Here is a 15,566-nt window from a genome sequence, read left to right as displayed (position 1 = left end):
GAAACGGGTTCAAATTGATAAAGAGTAGCAGAACAATCAGGAATAGACATACTATCAGTCACCAAAGGAAGAGTAGATTTAAGAGATAAAACTTTATCTAAAAAATAGTTTGAAAATTTTTCACAAAGACCCATGGAGCACGGCAGTGGCATAGAAGGGCAGGGGTTCACCACAGAGTTAAAATTTTTAAATAGAATTCGAGGATTATCACCATTAGTGGTAATAATTTTAGAGAGAAAAGCTGCTTTAGCCATTCTGGCAGCAGTTTGGAACTTCGAGCGGCTAATACGTAAAATGTCATATGATGACTGGAGTCTATCATTCCTCCACTTCCTCTCATCCCGCCGACATATACGTCGTAAAGCACGAACAGAATCATTTAACCAACATTGTGAGTAAGTTCTGGGGCGTTTCATTTTGATAGGTGCAACAATGTTAAGAATCAAGGAACAGGTAGTTAAAATCTGTATTAAGATCTGTATTATATAGAAGTTCATCCCAGCAACCAGTTCAGTTCAACACAAGTTTAAATGATTCTATCTGAACTCTGTGGAGCCTGATCTCAAGCTTTTTGAGTCTGACCAGAGGATCTTTCTGTGTCTTCAGATTCACTGTGATCCAGTGATGGGAGTGATTTCAGCCCTGAGTGATCGCGCTGATGTTTGCACAGAGCAGACAATGAGGTGAATGTTTGGGCACATTGGTAACAGTGAAACAGTTTATTAGTAACGTGGGATCGTTTGTGTGCAGAGTATGAACTGAGATTCCTGAAGCTCTTGTCACACTGGTCACAGCTGTAGTTTCCTTCCATGTGTGCACGTTCATGCCTGTTACGATGACCTGACTGTGAGAAGCTTCTCTCACAGTGTCTGCACTTGTGTGGTTTCTCTCCTGTGTGGACTCGTTTGTGTGATTTAAGCTGACCTTCAGTGGTGAAGGATGACCCACACTGATCACAGAGGTGCTTTTTAACCCCACTGTGAATCAGTTCATGTTGTTTTAAGTGATTTGTTGTGGTGAAGCTTCTCCCACATTCTTTGCAGTATTTCAGTTTGTCTCCAGTGTGTCTATGTTGATGTACTTTTAGGGTCTTTTGCCGACTGAAAGTTTTTCCACAGAGGTCACAATGAAAGTCTTTCCCACCACCACAGTGATGACAGGGTTGAGAACTGGATCCATCTGTGTCGCTCTGCTTCTAAACAAAGACACAAAGACAGTGTAAGTCAGTCCTTCAACATTTGTATCCTGAACGTCGCCTGAAATAAAGAGCATCTCTGCAGACGTCCAACTACATTTGACTGTTTCAGTTAACACACTCAGTTTACTGGGCTGCAATAACTACAATACTACCACCATAATACTACAGTAATATTAAAATCATAACTGAAAGGAAAATCTGAATAATCACTCAGAGCTGCTTTTCCATGCAGTAGAATTGCTAACATGCTAACACAGTTTAATGAGCAGAGTTGTTCCAAACAGTCAGGCTAAAATGACAAGATAACAATATAAATACATACCTCACAGTAGCTGCACTTGTAGAGTCTCTTTCTGGTGTGGATCTGTTGGTGTCGTCTCAGGTCATGTGGAGATTTAAAAGTCTTCTCACACAGGGCACATTGATAAGGTCTCTCCTCAGTGTGGGTAAACATGTGTTGTTGTAAGTGTGCGTCTGTTGTAAAGTATTTGCCACACTGTTCACAGCAGTACACATCATGTCTGGTGTGAATGCGTAGGTGTTCATTTCGGCTCCCTTTCTGGCTGAAATTTTTTCCACAGATGTCACAGCTGTATGCCTTAATTCCAGAGTGGGTAACTAGATGCCTCTGTAAGCTGCTACTGTGAGTAAAAGCTCTGCCACACTGATCACAGCTGTACGCTTTAACTCCACTGTGGATGACTTGGTGTTTTTTTAGGGAACCCTTCAAGGAAAAAGACTTTCCACACAAGTCACAGCTGAACGGTCTCTCTCCAGTGTGGATGACCAGATGCTGTTTTAGTGAAGTCTTCTCAGTAAACTCCATCCCACACTGATCACAGCTGTATGCCTTAATTCCAGAGTGGGTAACTAGATGCTTCTGTAAGTGGCTACTGCGAGTAAAAGCTCTGCCACACTGATCACAGCTGTACGCTTTAACTCCACTGTGGATGAGTTGGTGTTGTTTTAGATTAGCCCTCACAGTAAAACCCTTCCCACACAAGTCACAGCTGAACGGTCTCTCTCCAGTGTGGATGACCTGATGCCGTTTTAGTGAAGCCCTCACAGTAAAACCCTTCCCACACTCGTCACAGGTGTGTTTTTTCTCTCCCTTTCTTCTGTGAGGTTTGTCGGCCTCCTGAGAGCGCTGACTTCTGGCTCCATGTTGGTCCTGCAGTGACAGAGATACAAACAGAGGCAGTGAGTGAAATGCAGTCGTGGAACAAACTCAACCTTCAAACTCCATTAACACTAGTTTTAAACCTGAAGGTGGAGCGTGGCACCAAACACCTTAAAGGTCTCTTATCCCCACCTGCTGGTAGTTCTAACACATTACATCCAACCTGCTGTTAAAGATAATTCATGACTCTTCAAACACTAAAATCATGCCCATCCCTCCTGATTGTACACACACACACACACACACACACACACACACACACACACACACACATTATTTTATAATTTAGATTATTTTGTTGTTTCCTATTACATATTTCTATAATTTGTATAGATTTATACATAATTATTCAGTGATAATAAATCCTATGTTTGTTTATTCTAAAGGAACCCTGTTAGCTTCCACAACAGATGTTGCTCGTCTTCCGTCAAATACTCACATAAAATATTACACAATAAAGTGGATTCAAGATATCCACATAATTTCACTCTTACATCCACAGTGAGGTTTCACAATTGTTCAAATATAAGCAATCAATAATAATAATAATAATAATATCAATAACATTGAGGCACATTACACAAATTTCAAAAACAAATCATGTCTTACAATATCCATCCATCCATCCATCTGCATCCGCTTTATCCGAGGTCGGGTCGCGGGGGTAGCAGACTAAGCAAAGAGGCCCAGACCTCCCTCTCCCCAGCCACCTCCTCCAGCTTGTCCGGGGGAATACCAAGGCGTTCCCAGGCCAGCCGAGAGATATAATCTCTCCAGCGTGTCCTGGGTCTGCCCCGGGGCCTCCTCCCGGTGGGACATGCCTGGAACACCTCGCCCAGGAGGCGCCCAGGGGGCATCCTTATCAGATGCCCGAACCACCTCAGCTGGCTCCTTTCGATGTGGAGCAGCAGCTGCTCTACTCTGAGCCCCTCCCGGATGGCCGAACTTCTCACCCTATCTCTAAGGGAGAGGCCAGCCACCCTTCGGAGGAAGCTCATTTCCGCCGCTTGTATCCGCGATCTCGTTCTTTCGGTCACTACCCACAGCTCGTGGCCATAGATGAGGGTAGGGACGTAGATCGACCGGTAAATTGAGAGGGTAAGTGACGGACGGAAGTGAGGTAAGTGACGGAAGTGATGTTGTAGGTGACGTCAGACGCCGGAGATTTTGGCGGAGAAAAAGCAAATGGTAGCATAGAGTTTAACAAAGGTTTTCCAAGCTTCAGTATTACCAAATATACTAATCAATTGTCATATAACTAACAACATCTGTTTTATCATCTCTAACACCCTGGAGGACAACGGGGAGAGTTTAGACGCTCTCCAAGATTACATCGACCGCTGTTTTCAAGATTTAGTAATGCATAAGGCCCAGAGTGCATCTTCCCCGGCCAAAATCGAGACGCCGTCATCGAAGAGAAGTCGCCAGGCAGACTCCCCCGGTACAACATCGCCTGCCGGCAAAGACATCGCAGAAATCCTGGAGTCAATCGACAAGCGATTGTCCAGTTTCGATGCGAGGCTGTCCCTGGTGGAGATTTTACACCGGGAATTTAAATCTCTGAGAGAATCCCTGGAATTCAGCCAGCGGCAGGTGGAAACGCTTGCCGCTGAAAATGCCACGCTACGGGAGTCGGTTAAATCTCTCACCGATAACGTGACCCAGCTAAACATTGAAAATAAAAAAATAAAAGAGTCCGTTATCGATCTACAAGCCCGTAGCATGAGAGATAATCTTGTGTTTTCTGGTATTCCAGAAACTGCCGGAGAGGACGCAGAGGCAACGGTGAAAAACTTCATTAAAATCCACCTGAAGCTGCCGGAGGACACCGTAAAGAACATCGACTTCGATAGAGTACATCGCTTGGGGGGCGCGCGATCGCGGACCGGGAGACCACGGCCTATTGTGGCCAAATTCAGCCAATTCAAACAAAAGGAACAGGTGAAGAGTCGCGGCAGAGAGCTGAAAGGAACGGACTTCAGCGTGAACGACCAGTTCCCCAAAGAGATCCTGGAACGACGCAAGGTCCTGTTCCCAGTTCGACGTAGCTTTATCCAGAAAGGCTCCCGTGCTGTCATCGCCGTGGACCGGCTCTACGTGGACGGACAGCTGTACCGCGACCCCGGCACCACACTGTGGTTATACTGACTGCACTCCAGATAAGAACCCGCTACACTCTTTTCTTATTCATTCACACTTTCTCCTTTAAAATGTGTTTAACCTAGTAATATCAGTAGGATGTCATAGCAGATATAACACCGTCACCCTCCGTCATTGCTTTAATTGGAATGTTTCCGTTTCGTTTCCTTTTTTTTGTTGTCGCTCACAGTTCATGTGGTTTCTTTCTTTCTCTTGTCTTTCACTGCTGTGGTCACCTACTCCCCCACTCACCTACAAACAACACCCTCTATTTCTCCATATTTTCACAACACGATCACGCAAACACATCAGCTCAACGGCAGCACATTCACAACAGCCTCACAGCACGCACAGACTTGCAGGACACATAAGCAAGCCACGCTTGTTCATATTAGTGAATAATCACACACATAGTCAGACTTATGGAGTCTCTCACCACACTTCTTTTTCTCTTTCTATTTATAAACAAGGGATGTTTCCATATTCTCTCCACCTGTCTAAACGAAACACCCAGCATACATCATTAAACATACACGCACAATTAAGGGCATGCTGAGGTTTGTCACATGGAATGTAAATGGAGCTGGCTCCAGAGGAAAGAGGTTAAAAATATTTAACCAGCTTAAAAAACTACAGGCAGATGTTGTTTTATTACAAGAAACTCACAAACCTGTCACAGGTTTAAATGAACTTAAAACACCTGAGTTTCCTAACGTGTTTGCAGCCGGTTATAATTCTAGACAACGGGGAGTAGCAATTTTAATACATAAAAATGTTAATTTTACAGTACTCGATACAGTTATAGATCCAGAGGATAGATTTCTAATTATTAAACTATCAATATTGAACAAAAAACTATGTATTGTTAGTATATATGGTCCAAATGTTGATGAACCCTCATTCTTCCACGGTTTTTTTAGTGCACTCTCTGAACACCTTGATTGCACACTCATTCTTGGCGGTGACCTCAACCTTGGACTAAATGAAGAAATGGATAGGCTCAACACAACAGGAACTCAGCGTAATTGGCAGTCCACAAATATAATCAAACAGTATATGAACGACTTTGGTCTTTGCGATGCATGGCGCTCTCTTCACCCCACCAGTAAGGAATATACTTTTTTCTCGCATGTTCATCACTCTCACTCTCGTCTGGATTATTTTTTGGTCAGCAGCTCACTGCTGTGTGACATTTCAGACACTGAGATTCATCCTATAGCTGTCAGCGATCATGCTCCTGTATCTTTAACACTAATGCACAAGAATAATACTACGCCAAGTAAAAACTGGAGATTTAATATATCACTACTTAAAGATGAAGACTTTATTAAATACTTTAAAAAGGAATGGACTTCATATTTAGACTTTAATGACACTCCCGGAATATCTGCTTCTGTTCTATGGGAAGCAGGGAAAGCTGTGATGAGAGGTAAAATAATTTCTTTCTCATCACACAAAAAGAAAGAAGAAAACAAAAATATTCAGGAATTAGAAAAGAACATCAAATCACTAGAAGAAGCCTACGCGTCCCACCAAGATCAGGAAACATTGAACAAAATATGCAAAACAAAACTAGAATTAAATGAAACTATTAATAAAAAAACACAATTCCTTATACAAAGACTTCGCTTGCAGAATTTTGAACACAGTAACAAATCAGGTCGATTTCTAGCTAACCAGCTAAAAATAAATAAAGAAAAAACAACTATATGTGCTGCTAAAGATTTATCGGGGAACACAATATATGATCCTGGAAGAATAAACAACATTTTTAGGGATTTCTATGAAACTTTATACTCACCACAAATAAACCCATCTAAAAATGAAATTGATCTGTTTCTTGACAACGTAACTCTTCCAAAATTACTAGACAATCAAGCAATGGAACTGGATTCGCCACTGACGCCAAGTGAACTCCAGGAAGCCCTGATAAGTATGCCCAATAATAAGGCTCCAGGTCCAGACGGCTTCCCTGCAGAATTCTACAAAGAATTCTGGACAATTTTGGCACCAGTATTCCACAGCATGTTGCAGGAAATCGAGGAAAAGGGCAGACTACCACCAAATATGAATTCTGCCAACATTAGTCTCCTGCTAAAACCAGGCAAAGACCCTTTATTTCCCTCAAGCTATCGTCCAATTTCTCTTTTAAATGTAGACCTTAAAATAATCTGCAAAGCTCTCTCAAAGAGATTAGAGAAAATGACCCCCCTCTTAATTCATCCTGACCAAACTGGTTTCATAAAAGGTCGGCACTCCTCAACAAACACTCGTAGATTACTTAATTTAATAGACTACTCATACGATAAAAACATCGAAACCATAATATTATCTCTAGATGCAGAAAAAGCATTTGACAGAGTTAATTGGAAATTTTTATTCGCAACTTTACACAAATTTGGTTTTGGAAACTCTTTCATAAACTGGATAAGAATATTATACAATTCCCCAACGGCTCGTATCAGAACAAATGACCAGACATCCTCCAGCTTCTGTCTCCTGAGGGGCACCAGACAGGGATGCCCACTCTCCCCCTCACTTTTTGCAATTTTTATCGAACCTCTAGCAGCAGCATTTAGACAGGCTACAACAATCAAGGGCATAAAATGTAAGAACATAGAACATAAAATCAGTCTCTATGCGGATGATGTGTTGCTTTTTCTGCAAAACACACAAACCAACCTCTCTGAGGTAATTACTTTAATAAACTGGTTTTCAAGAGTTTCAGATTATTCAATTAACTGGCCAAAATCTACAGTTCTCCCCATTAACTGCTCCTTCCATAATTCTTCCTCTGCCCCACTGCAATCCGGAAATATTAAATATTTAGGTATTAATATCTCTCCTAAGCTTTCAGACTTAACTAAACTAAACCACATCCCACTTCTAAAGAAAGTAGAAGGCGATCTGACTAGATGGAAATCTTTACCCATATCACTCATGGGAAGGGTCGCCACTATAAAAATGATGATCTTGCCAAAAATAAATTACTTATTTTTGATGATCCCTAACAAACCATCACAAGATTGGTTCAGATCTCTGGATTCATATATTTCCAAATTCCTTTGGAAAGATAAACCCCCGCGTATTAGCTTAAAAACGCTACAAAGAACCAAGGATAGAGGAGGATTAGATCTGCCTAATTTTCACCAATACTTCTTAGCCAACAGGCTTCAGTTCATCTCAGAATGGTTAAAACATACCTTCTTAGTTGAGCCCTGGCTAGATGTTGAACAGGCACTATGCAAGGATCTAGAGATTTCAGACCTACCATTTATTAGCTCAAACATCAAAAGACATGAATGCTTTAAAAGTATCAACATCAGCTTTTCTCTAACAGCATGGTGGGAGTTTCTAAAAATAACGGAGTCTTCATTAATCCCATGCAAACGTACACCTATCTGGAATAACCCTGACATATTACAAAACAATAATATGATTAATTTCCCAGAATGGAGTTGTAAAGGAATTAAATACTTAGAACATATATTAGAGGGAACAGAATTTATTCCATTTGACAGACTAGTTGAACAATATGGGATCAACAAGACAAGGTTTTTAGAATATCAACAAATTAAATCCATAGTAAAAAAGAAATTTAACCTCAGTCAAGTTGAATTACAAACACCACTAAGTGCGGCACATTTTCTTACTCTTAAATCCCCCAAATTATTATCTAAAATATACAGAACACTTTCTAAATTAGATGAATCAATATCCCTTCCTACTGCAAAGTGGGAAGCAGATTTATCAGTCAACCTAGACCAAAACTTCTGGTCTCAGATTTGCTTAAAAACTTTTAAATTAATTAAAAATCCCAGTCTGCAATTAATACAATACAAAATACTTCATAGAGTGCACTATACAGGTCATCGGATGTTCAAGATGGGCTTTACATCTTCCAACAACTGCTCACACTGTCAAGGCAATACACCAGACAATTACATCCACGCTCTTTGGTTCTGTCCACCAGTGCAAAAGTTTTGGCGCGAGATGTGTGAAGACTTATCAAAATGTCTGAAATGTAACATTCCAACCTCCCCCTTAGTGTGTTTGTTGGGCAGCTTAGATAATGTCACTTCAGAAAAGAATATAGCCCATATGATCTTCACTGCCCTATGCATAGCCAAGAAAACAGTCCTCATGAACTGGAAAAATAAAAATAATCTTAATTCTAACCAATATAGAAATTATCTATTAGATTACATTAGTCTTGACACAGCCTCTGCCACCACATTAGATCAATTGCTCTGGGCCCCTTTTATCAGCTCCATCACCTAGTGGGGGTGGGGGGTCATAGTTTGGTCCCGCCTTCACTGTTGTGATTGGTGAGGGGGTAGGGACAGGCTTAGGGCGTCGGGGGGTTCCCCGGAGGCATCTTCCTTGGGGGGCTCAACCCGGGGTAGCGGTCACGTCCGGTTGAGGGCTCTGTTGGCTCTCAGGTGACTGTTTCCTCGCGGCTGCGTGCAGCGGGGCTAGGGGAGGGTCTGTGCTGACGGACGTGGGTTACTGACCTGGCAACCTGGCTGCCCCTGGGTGGGTCCGGGATGGGCGTGAGGTTCTGGGGGCGCTCCGTCTCTGGGCTGGGGCCCGGGCCGGGCCTCGGGGGCTCGGGTCCTGGTTGGTGTGTTGCCGGGGTTGTGGGCGGGTGGGTGCATGGGGGCCCGGCCCTGGAGCAGGGTGCCGCCGGTGCATCGAGCCGCCTGGGGGGCTCTTCAACTGGTGGGGGGGATGGTCACATCTTGCAGGAGCTTTCTTCTCTCAGGAACTCTCTGCAGGAGGGGGAGATACAGGAGAGGTGGAGGAAGATCTCAGCCTGGGCGTTTACCGTCTTATGTAGTCTGGAAGATGTGTGGTTGGTGGGGTGGGTGCAGTTTTCTCTGTGGTGGGGTTGGGTGGGCTGTCCAGGGCTCTGTGGAGCCGGGGGGCGCTACTGCACTGGGCCCCGGTCTGATGGGCCTGGGCCCCCCTTCCCTGGCGGGTCGCGGAGGGTGGGAGTGCCTACTGGGGTCAGCGGGGGAGCTGGCCCCAGGGAGGGGTTACCTGCCCCCCCCTTCCTTCCCTCCCCATCTCCAGCTGCCTCCCTCTTCCCGCTCCTCCACAACCACCCACACATGCAGGGCCTTGGAGTGGGGGTATGTCACCAGGGTGCAGAGGAGGCTACCCCCCTCCCCTGTCCCCTTCTGGCTGCCTCTGCCTCAATTTTATCCCACAACTTAGACATTCACATTATTCACACTCTCATTACACATACATATAGGATCTTGGGGGTGGGCACAATCACGGAGTCCAAATCACCATCAGGGTGTATACCTCACCCCTGACGTCGTTGCCCACCTCTCAATTTTAAATACACTTAGTCATTGAGGGTTAGCAGGAGGGACTATGCGCTTACCTGCTGCTCCTTGGCAGGTAGCTCCATGCCCTCCTGGGTTTTAATTGCACCTTAGAACACATATGCATCAACACTACAATGAGCGGGTGGAGGGAGGTTTGGAGTCTTCTCCCACCCCCATTCTCTGCGGCCTGCTGGAGCGGGAGGGCTAGTAGGAGGAGTTGGCCGTCCGACTGCGGTCTGGGGTGTGGGGCCTCCCTGCTGCTGCGGAGTCGGGGTGGTCTGCCTCTCCCCACCGCAGGGAAAAGGGTAACACCACCTGGGTCTGGGTGCAATTCCCCCCTCCAGGGGCAAGGGTACCTAGACCCGGTTTGTAGAGTACGCTTGGGGAGTGTGATTGTGTGTACAGCGTCTCTTTATGTCTGTCTCCACGTTGGTTGAGTGTGGAGTGAGTGCATATGAGAGCATGAGGGTGGGAATGGATGTTTGTGTCTGTGTGTGCCTGTATGTCTGTGTCTATATGTCAGGTTGGGTATCAGACGCCACCTCTCTGGGGACACCTCAGGCCTTCCAAGGTTTGGAGGCCTATCTCCACCCACCACCACTTCCCCTGCCGGTGGCGGACTCCCTCAGGTGTCGGTGTGTTGGTGGTTCTTTGTGTCTGGGGGTGGGCGTCCGGGTACACACCGGCTCACTCCTTGGCGGCCGCTTGTCGGGGCCTGGGGCTCGCTCGGGCCCCTTTGGAGGTGGGGTGCCCCCAGCCTCTCGGCCTAGGGCTCGGTCACTCAGGCGCAGCTGGGGGCCGGCGGAGCTCACGGGCGCGTCACTGCAACTCCCCCTGACTTCTGCTCCGCGGCTGCTGGGCGAGCCCTCATCTGGGACTCTCCTCAGCTCTTACTGGGACAGTGGCACGGCTGCCCCTCTGTTGGTCTTCCATGGTCTCTTGTGTTCTGGGGGCCTCTGGATGTCTGGAGTTTTGATCTCCTCCATACCCGCTTCACACCCTGGAGGACGGGGCTGTGGCCCCCCCACACTCCCTAGCAGATCATTACATGGAGAAACCTTTGGAATGCAAGCATGCTGATCCACACAGGTATGCACACATGGGTATTCACAGACGCGGACTAAAGCTTTCTTGGCTGCTGCCTCAAAGCACACTGTGCGCTGTCTATCTTGCGTGCTGCACAATATCGTTTATTACTTAGTAAATACTGATATCTATGACTAGCTAGTTTATTGTGATGGTGCTTTGTTTTCTCTATTATTATGTTGCTCTTTGTTGTTTGCTGTCTCCTCTGTTTGTTTTTGTTTGTTTTTTTTTTTTTTTTTTTCTCCATACAGGTGACCCAGGAGTTTTTTTTTAATTTTTTCTCTCTCTTCCCCCCCCTTCTCACCGTCTCTTCTCCCCTTTGGTTTTCTTTCTTTCTCTCCCCCTCTCTCTCTCATTCATTCCCCCTGTCCTATTTATTAAAAAAAAAAATAAAAAAAAAAAAAAAAAAAAAAATGACAAAGGATGAACTGAAGCTCTGCCATCACGTAATGTCGCATACTGCTGTTTCTGATGTCATTTAGGAAAAGAAAAAAAAAAAAAAAAAAAAAATTGAGAGCTTCGCTTTTACACTCAGCTCCCTCTTCACCACGACTGACCGGTGCAGCGTCCGCATTACTGCAGCTGCAGCCCCAGTCTGTCTGTCGATCTCCGGCTCCCTTCTCCCATCACTAGCGAACAAGACCCCGAGATACTTGAACTCCTCCACTTGGGGCAGGAACTCATCCCCGACCCGGAGTGGGCACTCCACCCTTTTCCGGCTGAGAACCATGGCCTTAGATTTGGAGGTGTTGATCCTCATTCCCGCTGCTTCACACTCGGCTGCAAACCGTTCCAGTGTGAGCTGGAGGCCCTCACCCGATGAAGCCAACAGAACCACATCATCCGCAAAAATCAGAGATGAGATTCTGAGGCCACCAAAGCGAAAGCCCTCTGCCACTTGGCTGCGCCTAGAAATCCTGTCCATAAAAATTATGAACAGAACCGGAGACAAAGGGCAGCCCTGGCGGAGCCCATCACCCACCGGGAACGAGTCCGACTTATTGCCGGCAATGCGAACCAAGCTCTTGCAACGGTTGTATAGGGATCGAATGGCCCGTAGCAATGGGCCAGACACCCCATACTCCCGCAACACCTCCCACAGGACACCCCGAAGGACACGGTCGAATGCCTTCTCCAAGTCACAAAACACATGTAGACTGGTTGGGCAAACTCCCATGCACCCTCAAGTATCCTCGAGAGGATAAAGAGCTGGTCCAGTGTTCCGCGACCAGGACGAAAACCGCATTGTCCCTCCTGTATCCGAGGTTCGACTAACGGACGAACTCTCCTCTCCAGCACCCTGGCATAGACTTTCCCAGGGAGGCTGAGGAGTGTGATCCCCCTGTAGTTGGAACACACCCTCCGGTCCCCCTTCTTAAAGATGGGGACCACCACCCCGGTCTGCCAGTCCACAGGTACTGCCCCTGATCTCCACACAACATTGCAGAGGCGTGTCAACCAGGACAGCCCTACAATGTCCAGAGCCTTCAGGAAATCGGGGCGGACCTCATCAACACCAGGGGCTCTGCCACCAAGGAGTTGTTTAACTGCCTCAGTGACCTCGCCCCCGGAAATTATAATAATAATAATAATAATATCAATAACATTGAGGCACATTACACAAATTTCAAAAACAAATCGTGTCTTACAATATTTACAACAACTAAAAGCTCTGTAAATCGGCTTTTAAGTGTTCATTGAAGTTTTGAATAATTCTCTAATTTTTTAAGGCAACTTATTCCACTTAAAAGTTGCTCTAAATGTAACAGTTTTACAAAACGTTACTTTTAACTCGAGCATTTACTAAATTGCAGCTTGTTGAAAACTGTGTAATATGATGATGTATTTCATCTGGATACTGCAGCTGAGCAGAATAAATGTGGTGTGTTTAACAGAATTGCTTTCTTTAGAACTACAAGTAAGCCATAGAATATTTTAGCCTGTACAGGAAGCCAAGAAAGGTTATTATGCATTTTATCAGTATGAACATCTTCACACTAATCTAGATGCCTTATTCTGGACTAACTGAAGTCTGTTAAGATCTGTCTTATTAGCTGCTGACCAAATGATTGAACAATACTCCAGATGAGACATTACTAGTGCATTAATGACATCTTTCATAATGAAGAAGTGATACACAAAGAGCATTTCATAGCCATAGCTATGCCTTGTCGGCAGAGTTATGTGACATTAGTGATGTTTGTACTTTCAGCGTTAACTTGGTTTTAAAGCCTTTAAAATATACGCTGTTCAATAGTCGACCTTAATCTGACAGAGAATGTGATGATTTTGTGGATAATTAAAGTCAGTCATATATCCACAAACACAACAAGCTGAAAGTCAGTGATGCTGCTCGGTTTGCAGTCCTGAACATCACGGCACAAGCAGGATTCACTGCACTGTTAATGTTAGCTGTGTTATATTGCTGCCTCTGTTCGGTGGTGTCGAGCCAAACGCACTTTAACGTGTGTTTGAACGAGCTGACGGTTCACTCGTTAAGCTGAAAGAAAGATGCTTTAATCACAGCAGTCACACATGTGTCCACTGCACCATCTGGAACTCTTCTTGTTTACACTCGTAATAACACAAACACTAAATCCTGCTTCTCTGGTGCTGTTGTGTAGCAGTGTGTACACCTGAGACTGTCACCTGTCTGTCTGTCCTGCACTCTCTCTCTGTTTCTTTCTCTCTGATTGTGGAATAAAAGTATGAACATGTGTTTATAAGTTACACTTGTGTTTGAATCCTGCAGCTTATCACACATTTGATTTCCATGTGTGACGACTGCAAGTGTCCAGAGTGAGGACAGACTGAGGGAGCCACTGCTGCACATCATCTGTGAGGCTTTGCACCCCTGATGATCCACCAGGACAAACTCAGCAGTGTGTGAGGAAGAGGAGGAGGAAGAGCCAGCAGCAGCTGACAGATGGAGAGAATAGACAGACTGTTCCCTGTTTGTGAAGGACTGCTAGGAAAGTTTAACATAACTGTCTGTGCTGAATCAGTCTTATTAGGTAATGTTCAAATAATGTGATCATCCCAGTGTTTTCAGTGTGGGAGAAAGTACTCAGGGCCTTCAAGTTACACACTATGAAAGGCAGCAACAAGTTTAATGTTCAGAAACCTAAAGTCTGTATCAGCAGCAGAATGGAGCTAAAAATAAATGTTGGTTTCAGTTCTATGAAGCTTTGAGTATTTTGGATCAGTAGCTGCTGTGTTTGTTGCATCATATTGCTGTAACTGTTTATATGCTTTATATATTCTGAGCTAAGTTGATCTATAGTGTTACATCATATTCTATAAGGATGTTATGTGTTTGTAGACTTTCTGCCCAGTTTGACCCATTTAGCAGAAGTCAGCCCGTTTAAGGCTCTGATATCTATTCTTTGTGACTTAAAGCAGTTATGACATGGTCTGATTTTCTCACCCAATAAAGGAATATTTCATATATCAGTCTACTCTTCATTCTATCAGACACAGTTATCACAGCTCCTACATTTGCTTTTTACACATATATGTAAGCATTCAGCCACATTTAGTACCAACATATTAAACGAACAATATTTGTCTCTTATATATGATACATCTGTATACACACTGTCACAGATACTTGTCTGTGAGTGAAGTGATTAATATAATAACTATAATATTGGCCATATTATATTTACATTACCACAGTGAGATGACTTTAGTCTCATGAACAACATCAGCTAATTGTTATTTACAGCTAATCTTAAACGACTGTTCAGCACAGAAATGAAGCCCAACAATCATGTTTCACAGTCCTGTGGTCTCAGCCTCAGATACTCATCAAATCACACAGAGCTCATGTAGAAACAAATGAACTAAATATGTTCTCCTTCATTTCTGTCAAACAAAGCTGTATGAAACGTTTCCAGCTGTTAGTATCATGGTTGCTAGGCAACCTGGGCAGCGCGACGGAGGCTAGACGTCCCATTTCACGAGCCTACGAGCCTCGCACTTCGGCCTTAGCGGTCTTTGAGTACGCGGCCCTTGAGGACTTTAAAGCTGCAGAACCTGAATCGGGATACAGCCATGATGATCTCCAGCCTCGTGCTCGCCAACATTCTCACCTGAGTTAAGAAGACGATCACTGAAATGGTCTCAGCAGGTCCTTTGATGACAGCAATGAAATGCAGTGGTAAGGCTTTTTGGGGATTAAGTTCGTTTTCATGGCAAAGAAGGACGATGCAGTTCATCTGATCACTCCTCATAACATTCTGGAGTGCAGGCAAAATGCTATTATAAAAACTTAAGCAGCAACTTCTCCAGGTTCCAATATTTATGCAATTCTCAAACCTTTTGGCCACGACTGTATAACCTCTTCTGAAGTTTAGTGGATATTATACATGGTTATGCTCAGGATGTGTCGGCCAGTTTCCACTGGAAACGCCTTTTGGTTAAACTGTCAGCGAGGAATTTGCATTTGCACTGTTAGATTTTTATATAACTTTAATGCACATAAACAACAGCTGCTTGTTTCAGTGAAAATACATTGATGGGTTTTTAATAAAGTTGTGCAGCTGTAAAGTATTTTGTCTGGTGTCAATTCTATCGTCAGCTACATCGTTATGGCAAATGTTCAAATGTATATGGTGATAAA

The 15,566-nt window shown here is 44.4% G+C and overlaps 1 protein-coding gene across 1 annotated transcript in view; it reads right to left on the bottom strand.

Moving 5' to 3' along the window:
• LOC147336871 (uncharacterized) overlaps positions 1 to 15,566 on the bottom strand; it is a 54,767-nt gene that overhangs the window by 15,949 nt on the left and 23,252 nt on the right. The window contains exons 3-4 of the mRNA XM_086286232.1: positions 1,521 to 2,369; positions 786 to 1,195 (exon numbers count right to left, since the gene is read on the bottom strand). Of these exons, the coding sequence (XP_086142358.1) occupies positions 786 to 1,195; positions 1,521 to 2,369 (1,259 nt within the window). The remainder of the gene's footprint in view (positions 1 to 785; positions 1,196 to 1,520; positions 2,370 to 15,566) is intronic.

This window comes from Aulonocara sp. 'chitande type north' Nkhata Bay, linkage group LG3 (assembly GCF_057382095.1).
Source record: "Aulonocara sp. 'chitande type north' Nkhata Bay isolate Kocher_YH1m ecotype deep benthic linkage group LG3, A_spYH_male_GT1.1, whole genome shotgun sequence".
In the NCBI taxonomy this organism is placed as follows: Eukaryota; Metazoa; Chordata; class Actinopteri; order Cichliformes; family Cichlidae; genus Aulonocara; species Aulonocara sp. 'chitande type north' Nkhata Bay.
The sequence above is the reverse complement of the archived record's forward strand: the minus strand, read 5'-3'. Positions and strand labels throughout refer to the sequence as shown.